At 40.3% G+C, this 26,523-nt stretch overlaps 1 protein-coding gene across 6 annotated transcripts in view; it reads left to right on the top strand.

Annotated features, from left to right (window-relative positions):
- Positions 1-26,523, top strand: part of FTCDNL1 (formiminotransferase cyclodeaminase N-terminal like) — a 92,365-nt gene that overhangs the window by 27,095 nt on the left and 38,747 nt on the right. For 3 of the 6 annotated variants that reach the window (XM_063647791.1, XM_054477597.2, XM_054477595.2), the window contains exons 5-6: positions 4,525-4,710; positions 14,466-19,073. The exons of 2 other annotated variants lie outside the window; for them this stretch is intronic. In XM_063647791.1, coding sequence (XP_063503861.1) covers positions 4,525-4,710; positions 14,466-14,902 — 623 coding nt within the window. In that variant the 3' untranslated portion in view covers positions 14,903-19,073. Of the gene's footprint in view, positions 1-4,524; positions 4,711-14,465; positions 19,074-26,523 lie in introns of those variants that run through there. One more of the 6 variants, XR_010122871.1, reaches the window with a different exon arrangement.

Here is a 26,523-nt window from a genome sequence, read left to right as displayed (position 1 = left end):
TAGCAGAGGTTGGTTCATGAGATTGAAGGAAAGAAGCCCCCTCCATAACATAAAAGTGCAAGGTAAAGCAGCAAGTGCTGATGTAGAAGCTGCAGCAAGTTACCCAGGAGCCTGGCATCTCTAGCTAAGAGCAAGGATGAAGGTAGGCTGGCCACGGTGGCCATTTCTGTAATTCCAGCACTTTGGGAGACTGCGGTGGAAGGATTGCTTGAGCCCAGGAGTTTGAGACCAGCCTGGGCAGTATAGTGAGACTCTGTCTCTACAAAAAATTTTAAAAAAAGGATGAAGGTGGCTACACTAAACAGATTTTCACTGTTGATGAAACAGCATTCTGTTGGAAGAAGAGGCCATCTAGGAGTTTCATAGGCTAGAGAGAAGTCAATGCCTGGCTTCAAAGAACAGGCTGATTCTCTTGTTAGGGGCAAATGCAACTGATGACCTTAAGTTCAAGTCAAATGCTTATTTACCATTCTGAAAATCCAAGGGCCTTTAGGAATTGTACTAAATCTACTCTGTCTGTGCTCTATAAATGCAACAACAAAGCCTGGATGACAGCACATCTGTTTACAGCATGGTTTACTGAATATCTTAAGCCCACTGTTGATACCTACTGCTCAGAAAAAAATATTCCTTTCAAAATATTCCTACCCATTGACAATGCACCTTGCCACCCAAGAGCTCTGATGGAGATGTACAAGGAGATTAATGTTGTTTTCATACCTGCTAACACAACATCCATTCTGCAGCCCATGGATCAAGGAGTAATTTTGACTTTCACATCTTATTATTGAAGAAATACATTTTGTAAGGCTATAGCTGCCATAGATAATGATTCCTCTGATGGATCTGGAAAAAGTAAATTGAAAACCTTGTGGAAAGGATTTGCCATTCTCTAGAATGGCATCTATGCCATTAAGAACATTCATGATTCTTGGGGGGAAGTCAAAGTATCAACATTAAGAGGAGTTTGGAAGAAGTTGATTCCAACCCTCATGGGTGACTTTAAGACTTTAGTGGAGGATGTGGTGGTCACTGCAGATGTGGTGGAAATAGCAAGAAAACTAAAATTAGAAGTGGAACCTGAAGATGTGACTGAATTGCTGAAATCTCATGATAAAACTTGAATGGAGCCCAGCAAAGTGGCTCACGCCTGTAATCCCAGCACTTTGGGAGGCTGCAGCTGGCGGATCACTTGAGGCCAGGAGTTCAAGACCAACCTGGCCAACATAGTGAAACCCATTTCTGCTAAAAATACAAAAATTAGCTGGGAGTGGTGGAACACACCTGTAATCCCAGCTACTTGGGAGGCTGAGGCATGAGAATCACTTGAACCTAGGAGGCAGGTGTTGCAGTGAGCCTACGTCACGCCAGTGCACTCCAGCCTGGGTGACAGAGCAAGATGCTGTCTCCAAAACAAACAAAAAAACCCAACAACCAGAGTGGATGAGGAGTTGCTTCTTATGGATGAAGCAAAAAAACAAGTTTCTTGATGTGGAATCTACTCCTGGTGATGATGCTATGGACACTGTTGAAATGACAACACAAGATTTAGAATATTACATAAACTGAATTGATAAAGCAGCATCAGAATTTGAGAGTATTGTTTCCAATATTGAAAGAAGTTCTTACTGCGGGTAAAATACTATCAAACAGCATCACATGCTACAGAGAAATTTTTGTGAAAGGAAAAGCCAATTGATGCAGTAAACTTCACTGTGGTCTTATTTTAACAAATTACCACAGCCACTCCAGCCTTCAGCAGACATCAGCCTGATCAGTCAGCAGCCATCAAGATCAAGGCAAGAATGTCCACCGGCAAAAAGATGATGACTTGCTGAAGCCTTAGCATTTTTTAGCAATAAAGTTTTTGGTTTTTTTTTGAGACAGGGTCTAGCTCTGTCACCAAGGCTGCAGTACAGTGGCATGATCTCAGCTCATTGCAGCCTTGACCTTCCAGGCTCAAGTGATCCTCCCACCTCACCCTTTTCAGTAGCTGGGACTACAGGCATACGCCACCACACCCAGGTAATTTTGTTTATTTTTTGTAGAGATGGTGTCTCACTATGTTGCCCAGGCTGGTCTCAAACTCCTGATCTCAAGCAATCCTCCCTCCTCAGCCTCCCTAAGTGTTAGGATTACAGGCGTGAGCCACTGCACCTGGCCAAAAAAGTATTTTTAAATTAAGGTATATATATTGGTTTCTGTAGACATAATGCTACTACACACTTAAGAGATTACAGTATAATATAAACATAACTTTTATATGCACTGGGAAACCAAAAAATTTATGTGACTTGCTTTATTGTGATATTTGCCAGCGATATTTGCTTTATTGCTGTGGTCTGGAATCAAATCCACAATATCTCTGAGGTATGCCTGTACCTTAAAGTAGTGTTAATGAAACAAGAATCACTTAAGGCTAAAATAAACTTAGGAAATTTTCTTGGCTTTATGGTATCTACAATACCAGGGACTTCTAATGCTGAGTCCCTACCTGACTCAGAGAAAGAACATTTCCCAGGCTGGGCGTGGTGGCTTATGCCTCTAATCCCAGCACTTTGGGAGGCTGAGGCAGGCAGATCACTTGAGGTCAGAAGTTTGAGACCAGCCTGGCCAATATGGTGAAACTCCGTTTACTAAAAATATGAAAATTAACCAGGTGTGGTAGCGGGTTCCTGTAATCACAGCTACTCTGGAGGCTGAGGCAGGAGAATCCTTTGAACTCAGGAGGCTGAGGTTGCAGTGAGCCAAGATCATGCCACTGCACTGCAGCCTGGGCAACAGCGTGAAACTCCATCTCAAAAAACAAACAAAAAACCAGGCTGGGCATGGTGGCTTATGCCTGTAATCCCAGCACTTTGGGAGGCCGAGGAGGGCAGATCACAAGGTCAGGAGTTCAAGACCAGCCTGGCCCGCATGGTGAAACCCTGTCTCTACTAAAAATACAACAACAACAAAAAAGATTTAGCCGGGCATGGTGGCATGTGCCTGTAATCCAAGCTACTTGGGGGGCTGAGGCAGTATTGCTTGAACCCAGGAAGCAGAGTTTGCAGTGAGCCAAGATTGCACCACTACACTCCAGCCTGGGCGACAGAGCGAGACTCCATCTCAAAAAACAAACAAACAAACAAAAAACCACCAAAACCAACAAAACATTTCCCAAGACTTTTTACACCCCAGTGGTACCCAGTCTTTTTTTAGTGTCTTCCACATTTCGTTTCCTCCATTAACATGGCAGCCTGAATTAGAATTAAACAAATAATACACCCTGAAATTGCAGTTGGGATGGTCTCCTATGCTTATTGTGGCCAGAGGTCTCATCTCAGCCCTGATTTTGATGGTCCATGATATGGAACAAATGAAGAAGGCCTGCACTCCTGCTGTCCCAGGCCAGCACCAGAATTCCCTAAGCACCTACATTTCGTATGTCAGACAAAAATGTATGCCATCTCTGTGCTTGCTTACAGGGGACTGTAATTAGCTCCTAGAAAATGAGCAGAGGTCCGGTGAAGGAGTAATCTAGAAAAGCCCAGCAATTCTATATTTTGCCTTGAGAAGATAAAATCATATCCCGAGAATCCAGATATGAAGAATGGCAGAGGAAGATGAAAAATGTTCTGTCATTTAGAGTAATCTCCGATTGTGTTTAAATATTAGGCTTCCTTATATAGCATCTGGCCCAGAACTGTCCACTAGAACTTTCTGTGGTGATGGAAATGTTCTTTGTCTGTGCTGTCCAGTATGGAGACCACTAGCCATGTGTGGTTAAGTACTTGAAATGTGACAAGTGCAACTAAAAAACTTCATTTTTCATTTTTTTCTTTTCTTTTTTTAGTTTTTGTAGAGATAGGAGTCTAACTATGTTGCCCAGGCTGTTCTTGAACTCCTGGCTTCATGCTATCCTCCTGCGTCAGCCTCCCAAAGTACTGGAATTATAGGTGTGAGCCACTGCCCTGGCCCATTTTATTTAATTTTAATCGATTAAAACTTTAGTTCTAGAGATAAATCCTAATTAAAATTTTAATTGATTAGAATTAAATTTTAATAGCACACATAGCTAGGGGCTACTGTATTACACAGCGTGGTTACTGGCCCTTGCCCTCCTAACTTTTTATACCTTCTAGCAATATTTACAAGTTAGTGCTATTATAACATTGTTCAAAAATTGAAGGCACCAGTTTCATTAATCCTACATATACATTTCCACAGTGAAATTAGATTTGTAATGGGTTAGAAATTCAAGCCTCCTTGTATCAAGGCAAGCTTTTATTGTGAGACTAACTTCAATGGAGCATTCATTATGTTTAAGCTTTGATGTTTAAAATTTGTATAAATCATGTGCTTTAGTGGTGATTGTTGCACAACAGTGTGCAACTTCATGCCACTGATCTGGATACTTAGAAATGACTAAAATGATGAGTTCTATGTTAAATATGTTTTACCACAGCAAAAAAATTATATGCTTTGGTTTTTAGAATTTGGCTTGATTGTGGTTTTCTTTGGTTAAAATTCCCTCTGCCACAGGCCTTGCTGAGGATCTGGTGCTGCATGTTCCTGGCTGCAGCGTGTTTCTCTTTGGCGAAGCTGACCTGCCTGAGAAGCGCAGTCTTGTCCAGAGAAGGAAGCAGCTGGGCTGGTTCACGAGGAGGGATTTCAGTGCTCTTCAGCCTGACCTGGGAGCTGCCCCTGCCCGAAGATGTGGTTTAACAGGTTCTGAGCATGGTTTTTGCTTCGCTCTGTTTTTTTTTTTAAACTTGAGGTCCCCTTTATGAGTCACACCCTCTTAATGCAGGAAGAGTTATAGGGGTGGCTAATTCTTGAAATGGGTGAGGCTCTCCTTTCTGCTGTTACTCTCACCTGGGCCCTTTTAAGCTAACCTGTGAGCCTAGAAGCTCCCATCAGGTATTTGATGAGGGCCCCCAGAAGTGATATTCAAGATATATCATTAGCCCTGCAACGTGATCACTGATGAAAAGAATGCTCATAGCTCCTGGCACTAGGGCACGGTCCTGGAGGCCCCTGTCTGTGAATGGTGTGGGGTGTGTCCTGGGGTGTGATGGAGACACCTGGAGAGTGAGGACTTAGGGAGAGATCACTTCTAGCTGGTAGGAAGGTCTTTCAATACTTAAACATCAGTGTAGCCAAGTTGGTGCTTACAGCTGGAAATCAGTTCTAGAGGAACCCTGGAAAAAAACCTTTCTAGATAACGGACTTCTAGAACACAGAGACCAAAGACTGGGAAAAGAAACTATTTCTTCCCCTGGCTCTCATCAACTTTTGCCTCTTTCTGCTGCTCCTGCCCTCACTCCCTGCCCAACCCCTAAGGGATGTGTCAGGAAAAGGTGGAACTCCTCTCTGTTGTCTGTACTTCCACCATCCTAGTGTCACTTATTTGAGTCTTAATTGTTTCATTCTCAAACATCTGTTGGGCCACAAATTGAACCATGTAAGGTCACATTTTGATGGTCAGTCAGTAACTTAAGCAGTTACCAAAATACTAGATATCCAAGGAGCGAGAGGTGGGTGAGCATTAGAAACACATTTCTCATGGCACAGCTTTGCCAAAGCCCTGCAGAATCATTTACACATAGGTCTTTGGTTACTAGCCCCTGGCACAGAATTCTGATCTTAAACAAATATTGCCTATAATCAAGTAGAGCAATGCAATTAAAAAAAAAAAAGGACAGGTTTTGGGGCCATGCTGAAATCCCGGCCTTGCTATTTCCTGGCTGTGTGACCGTGGTTCCTTGGTCTCATTATGCATCGGTTTCCATATCTATAAAACGGACGTAATAATGTCTCCCTCTCATTATTGTGAAGTCGAAATGATGTCTGTAAAGTGCCCAACACAGTACTAAAGGGCCATTTTTTTCTTCCCTATGAAGATGAGATTTAATAAAAGTGATATTATAAATGTATTTCATTCAACATTTTGTTATAGAAAAAAGGAAGAGACTGATTGCTCTCTGCCAATTTGAACCTCACATATTTTCCCATGATTTGTCTCACAAATGGAGAAGTGTAAAGTTTTATGACTAAATTTTCAGAAATCCATTTCCTGGTTTCTAATTTGAGCGTCCCTAAAGACTGAAGAGATTATACCGCAGATGTAGTCGCTTCAGTGCCAGGTGGACTGGTATTGCAGTCAGGTGGACGGGAATTAGACATAGGTATACTGCTGTGAGATCATTAGGTTAAGCAAACACTTGAATAACTTAATTCTCATTTTTGTAGTGCTGTTAGAATAAATGGGTCGATATTTGGGAAAAACTTTAACCTGATATAAAAAGCATATGTGAGTTAAAGACCAAATGCTAATATTATCATTAATTATGTTTAGTTTCCTAAGAACAAACTTGATATGTAGTTGTTTAAACTAAAGGGAGGATTGCTTCCCAATCTGATCTATCACCTGCCTGTGGTTGGATAATCTGTGTCTCTGCCTCATCATTATCTATTTTATATTGTTTGATTTGAAATGGTCAACACATTGGGATTTCTGATTTTTTCTTTTTCTTTCTTTCTTTTTTTTTTTGAGACAGGGTCTCATGGCATTTGCCTAGGCTGGAGTACAGTGGTGCAATCTTGGCTCACTGCAGCCACAACCTCATGGGCTCAGGTGATTCCCCCACCTCATCCTTCCAAGTATATTTTGTAAAGACAGGGTTTCACCATGTTGCCCAGGCTGGTCTCAAAACTCCTGGACTCAGGCCATCTACCCGCCTTGGCCTCCCAAAGTCCTGGGATTATAGGCATCAGCCACCGTGCCTGGCCCATGATTTTATTCTCTGTTTTTACTCACATGGAGATCTGTAATTTACATAAAAAATTTCATAAAAATCTGCAAATCCCAAGTTAAAACATTAAGATGCCAAAATTGGCACAACGAATGTTTAAAGATGATTTTTAAAGGTAATATTTAATACTGGGGAAGATGTAGTTAGAGACATTTACAGTGTTAATGATAGTATAAATTGGTATAAACTTTTTAGAAGTGAGCTTGTGATATGTACGAAGAGCTCTAAAAATGTATATAACTGCCTTTCAGGAATTCTAGATCTAGAGATAAATCCTAAGGAAATAGTAAAAGGTGTATGTACAAGTATGTTTATCAAAGCATTATTTATAATAGCAAATACTGAAAATATGGAAATGTTTGCTATTTGGGTATGTTTATATAAACTATGGCATACTCAAGCATGATGTTTTAGAAGAACTTTCAGACATAGAAAATGCAATCTAATGTAGAGAGAATTTTCAGTTAAATTAGTTAACGAAACAGATATTAAGTACCTACTATGTGCTAAGCAAGTATCACCAGCAGGCAAAATAGAAGTTATGTGTCCTCAAAGACCTTACATTGTAGTTGGAGAGGGGCAAAGAGACAGACCATAAATAAAAGCCTTAATAAACAAATGAATTACATAGTACATTAGAAAATAACAAGTGCTACAGCCAAAATAAATATTGAACAGGACAAGGGCATTAAGAGTTCTAGAATGGGGCCATATTGTGATTATAAATGGAATAATCCAAATTAGACCTCATTGTAAAGGCAATATTAGAGCAAAGACTTGAAGGAGTGAGGCCACTAGCCACATGGAGATGTGGAGGAGAGTTTTAGGCAGAGGGAATAGCCAGTGGAAGGGATACCAGGTAGTATAGGCAGCGTGATCTCAATATTGTAAAATATATATGTACATATTTTGTTTGTATTATATGTAAGAAAAACATTTTTAAATTCTTAAAGCTTCCAACGTATTTTCATAATATCTCTAAATCAATCCTATGATTATTTCCATCATCTTCCCTGAAGGGTAATTAGTAAGATTTATTAGTGGTAAATTTTATAAAAGCTAAGTTTCAGTGCCTGTATTCAGATTATATTTGATGGTATATTCATGATAAGAAGGGAAAAGGAGCACAGCTTTTCCCCTATATGCCTTTTTTCACTGGTACCCATGACCAAGGGTAGAAACCTTAGCTTGTGGAAGAAACAAGAAAATTACAGTTTGCCAAGTTTGGGCAGTCTGTTTGTCTATCATTTAGTAGGCTCAAAGCAGGTGCTAATAGCAGAAAAATAAAGTATTTCAAGGAGGATCAGTGAATAAGGGATGTGAATAAACAATTAGTTTCTAATATTCCTCACACCAGATAGTGGAGTTTAAGACTTTCTACTAAAATATTAGGTTACCTTAATTGCACATATTCTTCCTTAAAAAATAATCCAGAAAGAAGTAAATTGCTTTCTTTCTTTCTTCTTTTTTTTTTTTTTTTTTTTTTTTTTTTTGAGATGGAGTCTCACTCTGTCACCCAGGCTGGAGTGCAGTGGTGTGATCTCAACTCACTGCAACTTCCGCCTCCTGGGTTCAAGCAATTCCCCTGCCTCAGCCTCCCAAGTGGCTGGGACTACAGGCGCGTGCCGCCATGCATGGCTAATTTTTTGTATTTTAGTAGAGATGGGGTTTCACCATGTTGGCCAGGATGGTCTCGAACTTCTGACCTCGTAATCTGCCCACCTTGGCCTCCCAAAGTGCTGGGATTACAGGCATGAGCCACCGTGCCTGTCCATAAATCGCTTTCATTTTTTGAAGCAATATCTACTGAAGTAGAATTTATAACACCTGTTTCTTTAGGGTAGAAATGTTATTCATCTAATTTTTCAATGAATTTGGTTCCCAACAATAGAGATTTCCCGCTTGTTTAAATTTAATTGGCTTTATATATTTTTCTAACTGTTTTTTGGTTATGTCAGTGTTTCCTAACATATTTTTCCCTCCCACCAAAACAGAAAACCCTCAACACATTGTTGCTATGTTTATGTTTTTTCCTACAAAAATTAAATAGAAATGATTGGCGCTATCAACTGTACAGTATAGTCAACAATCCAGGACAAATTAATTTGCACAGTACCGGAGAGGAAGCAGAATCTATAAGGAAACAGGTTTCTGTTTTGAAGTTCCCAAAGAATATTATAAACAGAAGAGAAAAAGAAGTGAGCTCAGAAATGATTAACACCCACAGTCAGTGCCAAACACACAAAATCTTTTAAGCCAAATTCCTTTGAAAAGTTTGTAGTTGGCCAGCTTGTGGGGAACATAAATAAGGGCAAAGCAGTAATAGTTGATACTTTTAGATCTATAAATAAATACTTTATACATATATATTTAAAACCCTAAACATTTATGGGGTAATTTAAACACTGCTCTCTGATATGTTGTATGAATGGCCTGCATGTATGCATCATTGTTTAAAAATGCGGGGAAAATTCTTTGAACTGTAGTTTCATATGATGCCTTAGGAGTCAGAGATGGAGGTAATTGGTCCATCTTGGAATCAGGGGCTTCTGTTTAGTTATTTAAATGGGTTGCTGAGCACTTTCCTGCTTACTTCTTTCTACTATAAATAAGAAATGCATCATCAGGCACTTTTCTTGACATTGAATACTCCAATTTACTCCACACTAAAACTTTATCTGGTATTTGAAAAATAATTTCTAGTTTTAGAATGAGTCTCGTTTTAAGGAGCCTGTTTTTAAAAATTATTTGCTGATGCTGGGTAGGAAGCCTAGTTGGGATGATGAAAAATGAAAGTCTCAATGTGTCACTAAGCATGTAAACTGTAATTGGAGCATGAAGGACTTAAGACTTTGCCTGAACTCAGGGAGGGCACTGTTCTATTATTGAAAAACCTGAGAGCAGGCAAGTTACTTGAGTTTCCCTCTTATCTGGACTAGCTTCATTATGGGAGGTAAATTTGTACCTATGTTTGTAATCTCTTCTGAATTATTTCTACTCTGAAAGATTTAAAGTCAATAGAATGAGGTTCACAATGCCTCGCAGAGCAAGGAAACGTCATAGCCATTTTACAGAAAGAGAGCTGAGCAGAGGCAGTGTCCTGTCGAGGTGGAACTTGAATTTGGACCCACGGGAGTACTTCCTAGCCCTGTGGCACATGGTTCTCACTTAGCTTTCTTTTCTGTGGATTCAGCCATATGGACACAAGTCCTGCATTCTTCCCGCCATGGGAGCATTGGACTTAGCAATTATGTTTGAGTTTTATGGCTTTAGTCATCAAATGTCCTGTTTCAGCTGTGGTTTCCCTTTAGTGCATGGTCTAAAAAACTTAAAATACCAATATATAATGATAACTAATTGTTTTTGGTATAATAACTGTTTATGTTTTTGAACCTGAGTTCTGAGTCTGGTTGCCTTGCTCTGTTTGTTACTCTGAAGCAAAGTCCACATTTAGGCTAGGGTTTTACCTTATTTTAACTTTCTTCCTGTTTTTATACTCAGCAACCTGCATGGTTCCTGGCATTCACCAGGTTTTCAGTAACAAAGCGGTTTTTTTTTTTGAGACAGAGTCTCGCTCTGTCACCAGGCTGGAGTGCAGTGGCAAGGCGATCTCTGCTCACTGCAACCTCTGCTTCCTGGGTTCAAGTGATTCTTCTGCCTCAACCTCCTGAGTAGCTGGGACTACAGGCGCACGCCACCATGCCCAACTAATTTTTGTATTTTCAGTAGAGACGGGGTTTCACAATATTGGCCAGGCTGGTCTCGAACTCCTTACCTTGTGATCCGCCCGCCTCGACCTCCCAAAGTGCTGGGATTATAGGTATGATCCACCGCGCCCAGCCCGGTAACAAAGTATTTAATGAGGGAGTTGAATTGGTTGAAAAGAATCTATTTATTCAAACTGTAATGCAGTCCACAAATTTGAAGTTTTCTCTTTAGATATAAAAGTGCTAAATATCCTAAAACACCATCCCAGCTCTCTCCTCATGCATGCTTTAATACTGGCCACCAAAGAGGAGTATAATATAATGAATGGAACTTCTGAAGACACCCCTAAACAACTTTGGCCCTCCTAAAGTGAAACTCTTTTCTGTAGAGTTAAAATATATAGAATCCTTTCACCTTTAATTGATTAAAAATGATGGTGCCTGGAACTATTTTTGAGAATAATTTTGATCTAAAGGGAAAAAAAGTACATGTGTTTCTTCTGAGTGCTGCTTTTCCATTTTCCTAATGGGCTCCTCACTATTGTTTTGTCTGAATGCAGTTTTTTATTTGTGTTATTCCAGACATGGTCCTACCACAAGCATCTTTAAACCAGACATTAATAGCATAGTTCACAGTCATTACTGCCAGTGCTCAAACACAAATATTGCATTTGTGTTTGCAAAAGCTACACATCAGATGTTAATTAAGTGCATTTGGTTTTTTTTTTTTTTTTTTGCTTAAACAATCTGGCATAAAGAGTTTACATCCATATCAGTTCACCGTAAGGTCTCAATATCTAAATCACCAGCCATACAGTATATGATAAATACAGTGTTTCCACACAAGAAAATAGCAGAATTGTCAGGGAAACATCAGGCCTGTTATATTTCTCTGTGAAATAATAGCAACTGAATCTCAGTTTCTTTTTCTTTTTGATAAAAAAGTATTTAACTAGGAGTAAACACCAATATTTAGAATGGTAAATTTTTCATTAAAGCACACATGAAAAGTGAAATCATACCAAAGATTTTTTTCCTTGTTTTTAGCTTGCTTCAGGGCGTTGTGACAGTTGTGTTGGAAGAAAACTGGAATTTCAGCCTTGCAGTGAGGGGATCCATGCTGCCACCAGAGCAGCCGAGTGCCAATCTGCGGGAGGCGGGAGTGGAGCAAAACCGCAAACTGAGAAACAAACTTTCACATCAGGTTTCTAATTTTAGAGCAAAAAGTGGAATTACTTTAATTATATTACATTTAACTAGAAATACGATTTGCTGGGATTAATTATCTCTCTCATTTAAAATACCTTCTTAGTAGGTTTAAATTAACATAAAAAATCAAATTCAGCATTTAAATAAGGTCAATGGGACTGCTGGATTTAAACACAGAATTTGATTCAGTATAATTGGATCACTGTATTGGTTTTGACTTGGAAGGATTAAATGGAGGAACTTGGAAAAGCGTGAATTTGGGCAGAAAGAGAAATTTTCTCTTCTTTCTTTCTTCTTTCACCCTCTAAATGAGAGAAGTTTCCCCACCTTGGAGAGGAAACTACTACCCTGATTAGGTCAGAAACATCTCAGATTCATTAAGTGTCTCTGTTTTATCACTACTTGAATAAGAAATAGTAATAAAACAAAAATATTGTGTAACTAAAGCTTACTAGAAGAATTTAAAATACATGTAACAAGGGCCTGTTTGAAAAATGATTATTCTGTGTTAAGTGATTACCTCTTATTTTATTTAAAAGCATATGAAAGTTATTTCTGATGTTTTATTTTGCTTAAAAAAATGAACTTTATGCTTTTGAAGGAATTTTAAAAATAAGAGTTTCATTTCAATCAAGTAAGTTGCTGTTGGGACACTGAACAGTGTACATGTCGTGTTCTTTATTGAACTCTTGTCCTTAGGGCTTATGTCTAAACTTACTTTATCTTTAATAATTTATCTTAGGCAATGAGTTCTTTTATAGCAAGAATGATCAACTTTGGACATTCTACTAACAAGGGGAAGTTATTAGACACGTGATGGTAGAGGATGTCTTGGAATTTGCTGGGTGAGGGATTCAGGAAAAGTCCCAGGACTACAGGGATGGAATGACCCATGTCATGGGGAAAGCCCCAGGTCCATATGCAGGAACTTCCTTTGAAAGTCACTTGCTCCCTCAGGCTGATGAATTGTATGTGAATAACTGAATGTGACTGGGCATATCAAAGCTATGGGACAGCAAAGCATAATGGTGAAGCACTACAGGCCTGGTAAGGGTTTTGAATAGTTGTGCTGATGTAACCCCCAGTGTTATATACTCTTCAGCAAAACCTAAGTGTGATCCAACTATTTGTTGGAACGATGGTAAAGATATTACCATTCCTTGAGTCAAAATAGGATATGTACACTAGATTTTAGGACATAAGACTATTTGTAACATGACTTATTGGGGGGTAAATGAGAGAAAAATGTTTGGAAGTTTTCTGTTAAAGAGTGGCAACATTAACATTGACAAAAATTCCAATTATACTCTGTGCAATGTTAAAACTGATATAATTCTTAAAGATATTTAGGGTAAGTGATTGGGACATGAGATGATGAGAGAGAGATGTATTGACTGTTAGGAAATTTAATTTTTATGAAATCAGCATTATGGGGAAATACTGTAATCTGATTCATTCCTGCAGAATTCCCAGGAGGAAGAGGCCCAGCCTCGGGAGTTGAAATGTTTCATTATGTACATATGTGGGAAAAAGATGAAATGTGGTTTCCGTGTGCTGATTTTCTGTAAAACATCTATTAGTATGAGAGTAGCCAGGCTAGGCAACAAAGCCCCCAAACCATCGTAGTCTAGGGAAAAGTGAACCCAGAAGGCGTTTCTCTGATGGATACTGACATCAGGAGCAATAAGTTTGAAAGTAGCAAGAAAAAGTAATGACGGTAAAATAATGTTGAAATAGTAGCTAAGGAATGATCACATGTTGAAGATGAGGTCAGTCCTTTATTCCTCATCAATCCCTGCTTAACTTTGCTTTTAGAAATGTAAGGTTCCCCAAAAATGAGGAAACTGCAAATGTAAGCTTTTTATACCAATGCTAATTTAACCAAGTTGTCCATCTTATAGTGCAAACTATAATTAGAGCCACACTATTTATGTAATGTGAGCTGCACCATCCCTGAGACAGGGAAAGGCGGGACATTTGCCCTTGAGCTCTAGAGTAACAGGGCTCTAGAGTGGCAATGGCCATCTCAGCCTCTTGTAAAGCTGGGGATGGAAGAAAGAGGTGCCTCTAACAGGTTGTACAAAGAGAAAGGCACGAGGTTTATAAGTCTGTGTGAGGGGACTCTTTTGTCTTGTTTGGCTCCAAACCCTGCCAAATTCACATCATCACAAAACATGGGAGTCCCTTTGCTCTTCCCAGTTCCAAGGCTGTTTGTTAGTTTTTAGTGACCTCTTTCCCTAATTAAGACTGCTTTTGAGATTCATTTTAATCTGATATTAACCTAATTCAATAATGACAGGAGTTTGTTTCGGAGAGAGGGAGTGGTGGGTACAGAGGTGTGATTTACTTCTGTCTCTGAGACTCTTAGGCCTGTCATTGAATTCCAGCCGCCATGGAGATGGCCTTGGAAATGAATGAAGGTCCAAGGCCTGTTGCTGCTGCTGATGCTTAGCTCTTAACCATACTTTTCTTTCTCTGTTGGTATTTTGGAAAGTTTGAGCTCTTTTAGGAAAAAAAAAATCCTTCAGATAGTTTAGAGTAGATAAAGTTACCTGATTATAGCCTAAATACTTTTGTTATGGAAAAAAATATTATCTTTAGAAAATTCTGAAGTTGACAATGAGGAATATTTGTATTGTTTTTAAATAAAACCGAGTAAAGGAAATGCCTCTGATTAAAACTGGCTGATGAATAGAATCGTCAAAACAAGGCTTTTGTTCTGCCTGATTAACATGCTTTTCTAATGATTTAGGTGTTGGTGCCAGCCCGTATGTGATGAACTGCAACATTACCATAGATTCTCAAGACATGTCTGCAGGAAGAGAGATCGCTAGTGCCATTCGGGGCTCAAATGCAAATGGATTGAAGGGTGTCCAAGCGATGGCTTTTCCCCACGAGGGAAAAATTGAAATAGCCTGCAATGTGGAGAGTTTTAATGACCAAGAAGCTGCAGAAATCTCAGAAGACTTCCAATATGTGTCTTACAGTGTCCTTGGTGACCAGTTTTCTTACGTATCTCCTCATTACATAGAAACTCAAGTTAAAAAGTTGGCAAGTGATTGGGGAATTGGTACTAAAGGGAGAGCATTAGTTGGATTTACACCGCAAGAGTGCAAGAACTGTGCTGAATATGCTATAAAGGAAAATATTGGGGAATTCTGGAAGATTCGGGGAGGTGTTTTCATGTGATTCAATCTAAGGCTTCACTGAAATTTTAAGGAAAATTATTAGTCATTACAAAATTTTCTTTTGGGCAGTGAAGATGTGGAGAAACTACAAAGAGCTTAGTTGCAGCCATGTGTTGGAAAATTGAAAGCATTCTTTGTTCAACAACAACAAATGTTCATAGATTATCCTTAATTACCTTATATTTCTAGTCATCGTTACAATTTCGAGAGAATCTACTTTGTATCATGTGCTAGTAACTTGTGAACCTTAGAAGCTCTTCTGAATCAACTGGGTAAAATGGCCATGGTTTCTGAACCGTCTTTCATTATTATGAGAAAAAAAGATAAAATGAACTTGATTGGATTTTCCTGAATGAACGCTCAAGTTCCATATTCAACTCTCATTTTTTGAGTAATTGCTATTTTATTTATTTATTTTTTTGAGACAGGGTCTCACTCTGTCACCCAGGCTGATGTGCAGTAGTGCAATCATGGATCACTGCAACCTCTAGCTCCTGGGCTTAGGCAGCCCTCCCACCTCAGCTTCCCAAGTAGAGGGGACTATAGGCACGAGCCACCACACCCAGCTCATTTTTGTATTTTTTGTAGAGACAGGATCTGATGTGTTGCTCAGGCTGATCTCAAACTCCTGGCTAATTATTCTTTTCATATATGCATTTAAAAAGATCAAGACTGGGTACAGTGGTTCATACCTATAATCCCAACACTTTGGGAGGACAAGGAGGGTGGATCACTTGAGCCTAGCAGTTTGCGACCAAACTCAAACTGGGCGACATGACAAAACCACATCTTTACAAAAACTACAAAAATTAGCCAGGCATGGCGGTGCACACCTGTAGTAGCTACTTGGAAGGCTAAGATGGGAGGATGACCTGAGCCCAGGAGGTTGAGGCAGGATCATGCAGTGAGCCATGATTGTGCTACTGCACTCCAGCCTAGGTGACAGAATGAGACCCTGTCTCAAAAAAAAAAAAAAAAAAAAAAAAAAAACCCAACCAACCAACCAACCAAACAAAAAATCAGATACTAAGTGACTAAAAAATGGGAGGGTTACCAAAAAAAAAAAGAAAAAAAAAAAAAAGTCAGGTACTAAGTGACTAAAAAATCAGAGGGTTACAAAATATAATCTCTCTTTCAAAGCATGATTGTTCATTCTTGCCTAACTACTTTTAGGGTGATCTGCTACTCATACACCAGATATTGAATTTTGAAATGTTTATATAGGGAGATGGCATGATGGTGTTGGGCATAACTTCAAGGAAGTACTTATTCTTTTGGAATTTAGATGGAAAGTCTAAAGGTTTAGAGAACATACTGTTTTTGAGCAAAGAAGGGTATTGGCAGAAGAAATTTTATTTGAAAGAAATTAAAATTTGTAGCCTTTTTGCATACTAAAAGAAGCTGTTTGTCAATGATGGCAATTTTAATTAATGCTTAGTATTTATATTGTTCTAGTATCAGATGCTTCCCATAAAGCACAGAGAAATGAATTTTTCCACAAATTGAGTTTAGCAGGAAAGACTGTGGTCTTCTTTAATAAGAGCACAAAATGTGAATTTATTTTAAGGAATTAAAGAGTTTGGCTGGGTGTGGTGGCTCATTCCTGTAATCCCAGCACTTTGGGAGGCCAAGGTGGGAGGATCACTTGAACCCAGAAGTTTGAGACCAGCTTGGTCAATGTAGTGAGACTATCTCTATTAGAAAAAAAAAAGTTTAAAAAAAAAGGCTGAACTCAATCTTTTTGTAGGATCCAGTGATCTAATTTTTTTTACTTACATTTGATTCTTGAATCTGATTGCATTTATATTATTCTGGAATTCCAATTCTGTGTGTGTTTTCTCTGTCAATATGATTACAACGAAGATGGAAAAGATGATGGACTAGGTATGGTTTTTAGATGTGAGGAATTTTAGTTGCTCTGGTGAAGAGAGAAAATGCTGTCCAGTTAGACCTGATAGGTCTGTCTCTCAGTCTCTGAGAGGTGAGAAGCAGCAGTGCCCAGATCTTGCCTTGCTTTGGCAGAGGCTGTGTGGCCCGATAGAAAGAACAGCAGACAGTGGTTTGGAAGGCTTGAGTTCAGTCCTTGCTTTTATTTTTCATGTAGCCATAATTTCATTAGCTATGAAACAGGAAAAATAGTTCCCTCCCCGACTAGGGGAATAAATGTCTATAAGCTGTAATGTGAAAATGAAATGTATTATTAATAGTTTTTCTAGGTCTATTCTAGAGCTTTGCTTTAGTTTTGAGCATCAGTATTAAACAGATGAGAGGGGATAAAAGCACATGGTGCCACTGATTCATATTGGGTTGTAGGAGGGGTTGATTCATTTGCCAGTTACCTGAATTAACCTCTCCAGGTTTCTGTCACAGCATTACAGGCTGCTGGCTTTGAGCAAGGCCTATTTAAAACCAAACATCCTTTTAATGGGTACAGTGTGTCATTTGGGAAGATGAAAAATGTTCTGGAGATGGATGATGGTGCTTGGTTGCACAACAGTGTGAATGTACTTAATTCCACTGAATTATACACTTAAAAATGGCTAAAGTGGTAAATTGTATGTTATGCACATTGTGTTTGATAATTAAAAAAGAACAAAAAGTATGTATTTATCCCACAAAAGTTAAGAAAAAAATACAAAAATCCCCTCATATCTGAATAAGATAACTTTACTAAGTCCATTGTATTAGTCCATTCTTGTATTGCTATAAAGAAATACCTGAGACTGGGCAATTTATAAAGAAAAGAGATGTAATTGGCTCATGGTTCTGCAGGCTGTACAGGAAGCATGATGCTGACATCTGCTTGGCTTCTGGGGAGGCCTCAGGAAACTTACAGTCATGGTGGAAGGGGAAGGGGGAGCAGTTATGTCACATGGCCAGAGAAGGAGCAAGAGAGCTGGTGGGGAGGTGCTACATACTTTTAAATGACCAGATCTCACAAGAACTCACTCACTGTCATGAGGAGAGTACCAAGAGGATGGTACTAAACCATTCATGAGAAATGCGCCCCCGGTGATTCAGTCACCTTTCACCAGGCCCCACCTCCAACTGGGTATTACGATTGAACATGAGATTTGGGTGGAGACATTGATCCAAACCAGATCATCCATATGTTCTAAATAAAATGTTGGCAAATTTCTATTATCTACTAATAGATACAAATATGTACGACCTATTTTTCCCTTTTAAAATCTATTATGATGGACTGTAGTGCTCCAGATGAGGTTTAGTTAATGGTTTAAAATAAAGTTGATTAAATGTGGCCTTTGATCCAGCTATCCATTAAAAAACAAAAACTTACATTTTTATTACAAATAAATAATTTTATTTTTCTGAGATAGAGTCTCATTCTGTCACCCAGGTTGGAGTACAGTGGCACAATCTTGGCTCACTTCAACCTCCACCTCCCAGGTTCAAGGGACTCTCCTGCCTCAGCCTCCTGAGTAGCTGGGATTACAGGTGCACATCATCACACTCAGCTATTTTTTTTTTTTCCAGTAGAAACAGGGTTTCACCATCTTGCGCAGGCTGGTCTTGAACTCCTGAGCTCAGGTGATCTGCCCACCTCGGGCTCCCAAAGTTCTGGGATTACAGGTGTAAGCCACCATGCCTGGCCAATAAATAATTTTTAAAACAAGCACAGACACACCTCTTACTTCTCATTCATATTTGAATTTGTCTTTTCTGTCTCTGTTCCCCTTCTGCCTTTTAGAAAATCTGAACCAGCTGTAAATTGTGGAAGGTGTTCTGGTGGATGGGTACACTATCATCAGCTCTTCCTCTGCAGGAACTGGCATAAGTCACTGGGATGCATCTATAATAACTAAGAAGGATGATCCCATTGGCTTGAGAAAACCTGACAAATGAACTAACAAATACCCCGACTCATATGCGGCTTTTCTCAGATTGGCCTCTTAGAAGCAGCCCCACAGTTTGTGCCCATGTTTCATCAGTATTTGTTTTTTAAATCTTACTACAAGGTGGACAATGTATGGAATATGTGCTTCATAGCTCATATTTAACCTCCCTCCTTTCACCAACTGTGAAGAGGCCAAAATTGATGTGAACAAATAGACTTTACTTTCTATCAGCCCCTTTGTGTTTTTATTCTACCCAACTTTAAACTTTAACTTTTAGTTTCTTAAAAGAGGGATAAGGAAAGCAACAAGCTAGGCTATGAGGTGATAAGGTTTTGTGTGTGGGGTGCGGGGGAGGGGGGGAGTTGTCATTGGTTTCCAGCCTAAATTGGGGCTTGACTCCCGATAAATTAAAACTATTTAAACATTGGGAGAGGGGAGTAAGTAAAATATAACTGAAATAAAACAAAAGGGAGGTAATATTTTCATTTCTTGACATAATGAAAAGCCTTGCTTTGTAATTGGTTTGTACTGTCTTGGAAGTGGCGTCCGTGGTCAACAAAGGACCACTCTGTGAGAGATCTGCAAGGAATTTATCATTCCCCCTGGCTGAGCCAAAGCAGGCTTGATATACAGTTTTGTTTCGTATAAATATTCTCATGTTACTGTTTATTCTGTGGGAATATGAGGATCTCACTGACAGGGTACATGCTCCACTGCCTTGCTTTTAAAGGCATTTATTTGACTCTGTTGTTTGTACTTGCCCAGAAACTTCAGAGAACAGCCCAGGAACTTGTTTGATAAGCATCCAGACCATGCTCCCGAAGTATGTTGTGCTTGGGGGGTTAGGAAAGCTTATTGTTTTAAGCGAGCCTGCACATGGCCTCCAAGGAGCCCATTTTTCATAGATAAAACAATTAGGACACCCTCAGCAATCTCTTAGAATGCTTCTCCAATGTGTAATAAAATGTCCTGGTGAGCAGGGCTCTGGTTGAACTCAGACTGCCTTTGGATTACTCTGCCACTTCTTTGTTTGTATTTGCAGTATCGTGAGGCAAATTAGCGTATTGTGAATTAAGATGTGAGATACAGACCTAAACATGGGACTAATTTCTTTCTACATTTTTAGTATGGGTGTTAACCTATTATCTCTCAGCTCTGCATTCATCCTTCCATATACTTTTTTTTTTTTTAAGACAAGATCTTGCTTTGTTACCCAGGCTGGAGTGCAGTGGCATGATCATGGCTCTCTGCAGCCTTGACCTCCCAGGCTGAAATGATCCTCCCACCTCAGCCACCCAAGTAGCTGGGACTACAGGTGCACACCACTACACCCGGCTAATTATTTTTTATTTTATTTTATTTTATTTTATTTTATTTTATTTTTTGAGACAGAGTCTTACTCTGTCGCCCAGGATGGAGTGCAGTGGCGTGATCTCAGCTCACTGCAACCTTCATCTCTTGGGTTAAAGCGATTCTCCTGCCTCAGCCTCTGGAGTAGCTGGGATTACAGGCACACGCCGCCATACCCGGCTAATTTTTTGTATTTTTAGTAGAGATGTGGTTTCACCATGTTGGTCAGGCTGGTCTCGAACTCCTGACCTCAAGTGATCCGCCTGCCTCGGCCTCCCAAAGTACTGGGATTACAGGTATGAGCCACTGCGCCCAGCCAGTTTTTTTTATTTTTATGTTTAGTAGACACAGGGCCTTGCTATGTTGCCCAGGCTGGTCTTAAACTGAGTTCAAGCAGTCCTCCCGCCTTGGCCTCCCAAAGTTCTGGGATTACAGGCATGAGTCACTGCACCTGGCCCCATACTCTACTTTCTGATACTGGGACTCTGCAAACCACATTTCTTCTTTGCCAGCCAGTTCCCTATTAGGCTCTGCCAATATGGAGTCTTGGACTGTGGAGGCTGCAGGGGTGGAGGATGGTGAGGGATTGCACCTTCCTTTTGACCTCCTGTTTCTAGAAGCCCCACTTCAGCAGTGACTCTTCACCTTGACAGTGGCTCTTAGTTCCAGGCTGCAGCTATTCTTTCCCCCCACCCCCCCCCCCCAACACTTTTCAGAGCTTGCCTTGTTGCACTCCTCAGAAGCCCCAGCATCAGCTGGGCAGTGCCACCTCCTCAGACGCCTGAGCTCCAGCTCTGCAGGGCCTCTCCTTTCAGCTTCTAGGCTCTGAGGACCCCTGCCGTAGTGAGTGGTGCTGCCTGCAGTTACAGCTCTGTGATCCCTTTTTCTCTGTTTTGCTTTTTAAGTTCAACAACTGTTGACAATTTTTTTGTGATCTCTTTTGAAATACTTAGTGTGGTTTCTGTTTTCCTGATTGGGTTCGGACTGGATTCTGTCAGAAACAAACATCAGCAGACCCAATGGGACTGGAGGAAATGGAGAGGGAAAGGAGAAGGCAGAAAATATTCATTGTGAATATAGCTCCTAACACAAACAGCCCACGCATGATTACTCTCCTTTTCTTCTCATTCGCACATTATTCTCTTATCTCACTGTCTTCTTCTTGTCAAATTCGCAGTTCCCTTTGGCGTTCGTGCTATTTTTTCCACCAGTAGGGAGTCTGAATGATGACTTGAGGTGAGGGTGGGAAATGCCATGGAAAGCCATTGGGCCAGGTTTTCCAAAGGATGTCTTTTGCGTAGTAGCATATTCCATCATTTAAAATGTAAACTAATGTAATTATATAATTTAAAAAAGTAAAGTCTTTTGAATCTTATAATAGTTACTTGTCTTTCCTTGTATAGCCATCTTTACCTGCCATGTAGATAATGCTTTTTATCTGGCTGTAGGCCCCCAGCCAAACGCCTTTCCCAAACCTCTGGGTACCACACTATCAACTTTTTCTCAGGAAGCCCCGTCTGAAGCCAGTCAGTTTCCTAACTTCTTAGGTACCTGTATCTCCGTGAAGACTAACTGCTTTGAAAAAAGTAATTATATGGATGTAGTTTAGCTAGGACCCATTGTTACAAAACTATATTGTTTCTAGTACGTATAAAGGATTTTCGGTAACTGATTAATATTAATCTGTGTCTATCCGAAAATTCTTCTTAGTAGTTCATCTTCATGATATCCACTCTGTTATTTCACAAAGATAAAGGGAAGATAAAATAGCAAGATACGGGAAAAGAAGTCTTGAGTGAACCCTTTTGGCATCATTATTTGTAGCTATCTTTTACTGAGTACCAACTAAGTATTAGTTATTACATGATTTTCACAACAACCCTCTGGAGCAGGTGACTAGAGTAATAAAATTCCCTAAGTGCTCTTAGCTTATTGGGTCAACCAGGAACCTCCTCCTACCATATCCCATAACTGTGGGTTTATACCACTGCCCTAAACCTAAACAGTACCCCTTGGGCTGGGCATGGTGGCTCATGCCTGTAATCCCAGCAATTCAGGAGGCCCAGTCAGGAAGATCACTTGAGCTCAGGAGTTCAAGACCAGCCTGGGCAACATAGTGAGCCTTTGTCTCTACTAAAAATAAAAAATTAGCCAGGCGTGGTGATACACGCTTGTAGTCCCAACTACTCAGGAGGCTGAGAAGCGAGGATCGCTTGAGCCTGAGAGATCAAGGCTGCAGTGAGACATAATTTTGCCATTCTAACCTCAGTGACAGAGTGAGACCCTGTCTCAACAAACAAAACAAAACAAAACAAAACAAAACAACAATAACTTTGGACCCACATTCTCAGGTCTCCAGGCCTCTCTTCCTAGGCCTGATGGGCCTTCACCTCTAGTTTGTTGTGTTCCAGTTAGAAATTGTACATCCAGTTAGTTGACTGACCCCTCTATGGCAGTTTTATAGGATGGTCCACTCAGGATCCTGAGACTTCTTCCAGATCTTAGGCCTCTCTCCAATACTTCTGTACTCTTTCCTCGTTTAAAATTTCTTCCAGATCCTTTTTTTTTTTTTTTGAGACGTCTTCCTCTGTCACCCAGGCTGGAGTGCAGTGGCGTGATCATGGCTCACTGCAGCCTCAATCTCCCAGGCTCAAATGATCCTTGCACCTCAGCCTCCCGAGTAGCTGGGGTTACAGGTGCACACCACCACAGCTGGCTAATTTTTTTATTTCTTTTTATTTTTAGTAGGGATGAAATCTCAGTCTGCTGCCCAGGCTGGTCTTGAATTCCTGAGCTCAAATGATCTTCCTACCTCAGCCTCCCCTCTGTCTTTTACTCTGTTATCATATTCTGAGTTCTTGCCCATTTATTCCTTTTTGTACCTGAAAGAACTATTAGCTTCTAGTTTTGTGACTTCCTTCCCTGGACTGTCAGCACCTCCTCTGTAGGACTGTGCATTTTGTGCTGCTAGGCACAACCCTCTCTCATCAGGTGGGGAAGTGGAGGATGAACTGCACATCCCCAGATTTCTCCCAGATGAATTTCTCTGAGTTGGGCCACAAACTTGCTCCAACTCATTGGGAGATGCCTGAAATCACTCCCAATATCTTGAAATAGCCAAGTCAGCCATAGGACCCAGAGTAGTCCCCATCAGTATTTAAATCGGAGGAAAATTACCACCAGGCGAGGCCAACACTGCTGCTAGAACCAGGATGGATGTGGATTGTGCAGCCCATGCTCCAGAACTCCTGGCTGGCTAACCATGCAGAGTCACCTGGTCATTTCTTTTACTTTTAATTCACATCCCTACGTTTTATGCAATTTTAGTGCATGGACTTGACACATTGACTTGTTACAGGGTTTTATTGATGTTGTTTGTTTTGCTGGCTAGACTGTAAAGTCCCTGAGGATGAAGCTTCATTCATAAATATTTATTGAGCTCCTACTGCATTTCAGCAGGAGCAGATTTATCATTATCCTAGTGATACATAAGATGTAGGTGCCCTCACTTTTATGGAGACTTAGTAAGGCCTGGGTAATATGTTCACAGGCCCTAGTAATATGCTTACATGGTTGTATGATTTTGAAAAATGTACACAAGTTAGATATTTTAGGCACAATCTGTTGAAACTGCTGTCTCTTCCCACCTCTATTTCTTTGTTATATGTCCTTTCGTGATGAGTGGCAGTGGAGCAGCTAGTATTGACTTCAAGAACTTGCAACCTGTGCAATAGCACAGGGTCCTATGCTTGGTTCAATGTTCTGTTGTTACTGTCAGGAAATTCTGAATAATTTTTTTCTTACTCTTTTTTTTTTTTTTTTTTTGAGATGGAGTCTTGCTCTGTCGCCCAGGCTGGAGTGCGCTGGTGCGATCTCGGCTCACTGCAAGCTCCGCCTCCCGGATTCATGCCATTCTCCTGCCTCAGCCTCCCGAGTAGCTGGGACTACAGGTGCCCGCCACCATGCCTGGCTAATTTTTTGTATTTTTAATACAGATGGGGTTTCACCGTGGTCTCAATCTCCTGACCTTGTGATCTGCCCACCTCAGCCTCCCAAAGTGCTGGGATTATAAGCGTGAGGCACTGCACCCCGCCTATTCCTTTTGTTTGAGACACATTGTAACTCTGTTACCCAGGCTGGAGTGCAGTGGCGTGATCTTGGCTCACTGCAACCTCCGTCCCCAGGCTCAAGTGATCCTCCCACCTCAGCCTCCAGAGTAGGTGGGACCACAGGCAAGTACCACCACACACCTGGCTATTTTTTTTTTTTTTTTGTATTTTTGATAGAGATGGAGTCTCACCATGTTGCCCAGGCTGGTCTCGAACTCCTGAGCTCAAGAAATCTGCCCGCTTGGGCCTCCCAAAGTGCTGAGATTAGAGGTGTGAGGCACTGCCCCCAGCAGCAGGGACCCATATTTTCATTTTGCACTGGGCCCCGTGAGTTATATGGCTGGTTCTGGGAGTGGCTCTGGACATTTTTGGACTCAGATAAAGGAGAAGTTGAGTTGTGAATATTTGTGTGGTTCATAGTCACATCCGTGTGTAGTGAAGTCATTACCAGCTCTTCCAGTGTAGGAACGGCTCCCAGGAGTACTCCTCTTGCCTTCTGTGATAGCTCACTCAGTGCTGTGACTCACAAAGCAGGGCCAGAGGAGCATCACAGGTGAGTGTGTCCTCTGGTGCCCAGCATCAGAAGTATGTAAGAAGTGGAGGAAAAACGAGGGTCAAAAGCTATGGAGCCAGAAGCTAATCTGTGCAAAATCTTTCTAGTTATTGGCAGCACAAGGTTGTAAGCAAAGGATGTGGTTTTTAATAATGTCCATCCAATACAGAAGCTGTAGCTGCACTTATGTATATGTTGATGTAGTATATACAATTATAAGGACACCAGATTATTTCATTTTTTATGATAATCATAGGAAACAGAATTGATCAGAATTTTTGTTTCTAGAGGAACAAATCTGTGGTATAGCTATCAAGAACAAGTATGTCCCATGGGAATTTGCCTCTTGGGAAAGTTGTATCCCAAACATTAATGATTAAAAACACATTTCTATCAACCATTCTAAAAAAAAGGAATGAATTAGTTTTATATTCTGTTTATATAAAATGACAGATTACCATCATTTGCATAGGTGACAAAAGAGTAGCCATAAAAATGTGGAAAACATGTATAGCACTATACAGATATGTTATTTTTCTGGAATTCACAATAATTATAGTATTTCTCTGCTTTAAAAATGTATAGTTTGTTGTAATTTATTTTCTCATTCTAAATTCACTTACAAACTTATTTTTGGGTTATTTTTTAATGATGGTACTCAAAATGGTGTAAGCTTCCAGCTTCACAGAACCTGGACCTGGCCGTGTGCTGAATACATGCCGAGCATTTGGCACATCTATTATTTTATTTAATTCTCACAACATCCCTCTGAGAGCAATATTATTCCCACTCTACAGGTACAGAAACGGAGGCTCAGAGAAGTTAAGTAACTTCCTTGAGGTCATATATCTCGTAAGTTGCAGGACCAGGTTTCTGTATAGGTTTGTCCTTTCTGAAGTCTATTCTTTTACCCTTTGCTCTCCAGTTCCTAGAGTGACATTGTCATTTCCTCAGAAAAGTCTCCTAAGATCGCCAGGGTAGGTTATACGCTCCGTTATGCATGTCCTTTCTTTCCTAGCTCACGTCACAATTAACAAATTACTAAAGTGATTATACTGTGATTAGAAAGTGATTATCCTGTAACCTCCATGGAGGAAGCTGTCTGTTTTACCTACAGCGTGGAGACTCTGGGTATTCAGTGAATAATTCATTTAGATCTACTAATTTTCAGAGGCACCTTAGAGCAGCTTCTTGCCTCAGGCACTTTCTTTCTCACCTTTCCTTCTGCTCAGCAAAGGAAGGGTCTGGGAATGGCAAAACATTCAGGCTCAGAATTAACACCCAAGAGTATTAGGGTTGTGCAGCTGATAATGTAGAGATGTTATCATTTATACATTCACACCTTCATATGGATTGCCTGGTACCAATTTCAGGTACCAGATATCTATGGGGGTGGGATATTCATGCCAAAAAGGTATCTGTTACATAGTTTTATATTTTTGTAAACTCAGTCATCTTAAAATGGGAGAGCACCTGTGTTCAATTTTCCCTGGAATGAGCTGCTAAATTCTCTTGTACTCTTCACTTCGGATGAGGTTTTCTGGATGACACCATCTGGGAAATGTCACTTTGATTAAAGTAAATATGCAGCATAGTTAACACTGGGAGCCTATTTGAATTTCTCTAAGTAGCCACATCTACAGAAGCAGAAGGCAGCCGGCTCTTTGGGCTGGGAGAACTTGAGAGAGATGCGTTCCACGGTTTGGTGTCAGTCGAGTGGCAGTGTGTGGCCAACTAAGCTCTGAAGGAT

Source organism: Pongo pygmaeus, chromosome 11, assembly GCF_028885625.2.
Source record: "Pongo pygmaeus isolate AG05252 chromosome 11, NHGRI_mPonPyg2-v2.0_pri, whole genome shotgun sequence".
Classification (NCBI taxonomy): Eukaryota; Metazoa; Chordata; class Mammalia; order Primates; family Hominidae; genus Pongo; species Pongo pygmaeus.
The sequence above is the reverse complement of the archived record's forward strand: the minus strand, read 5'-3'. Positions and strand labels throughout refer to the sequence as shown.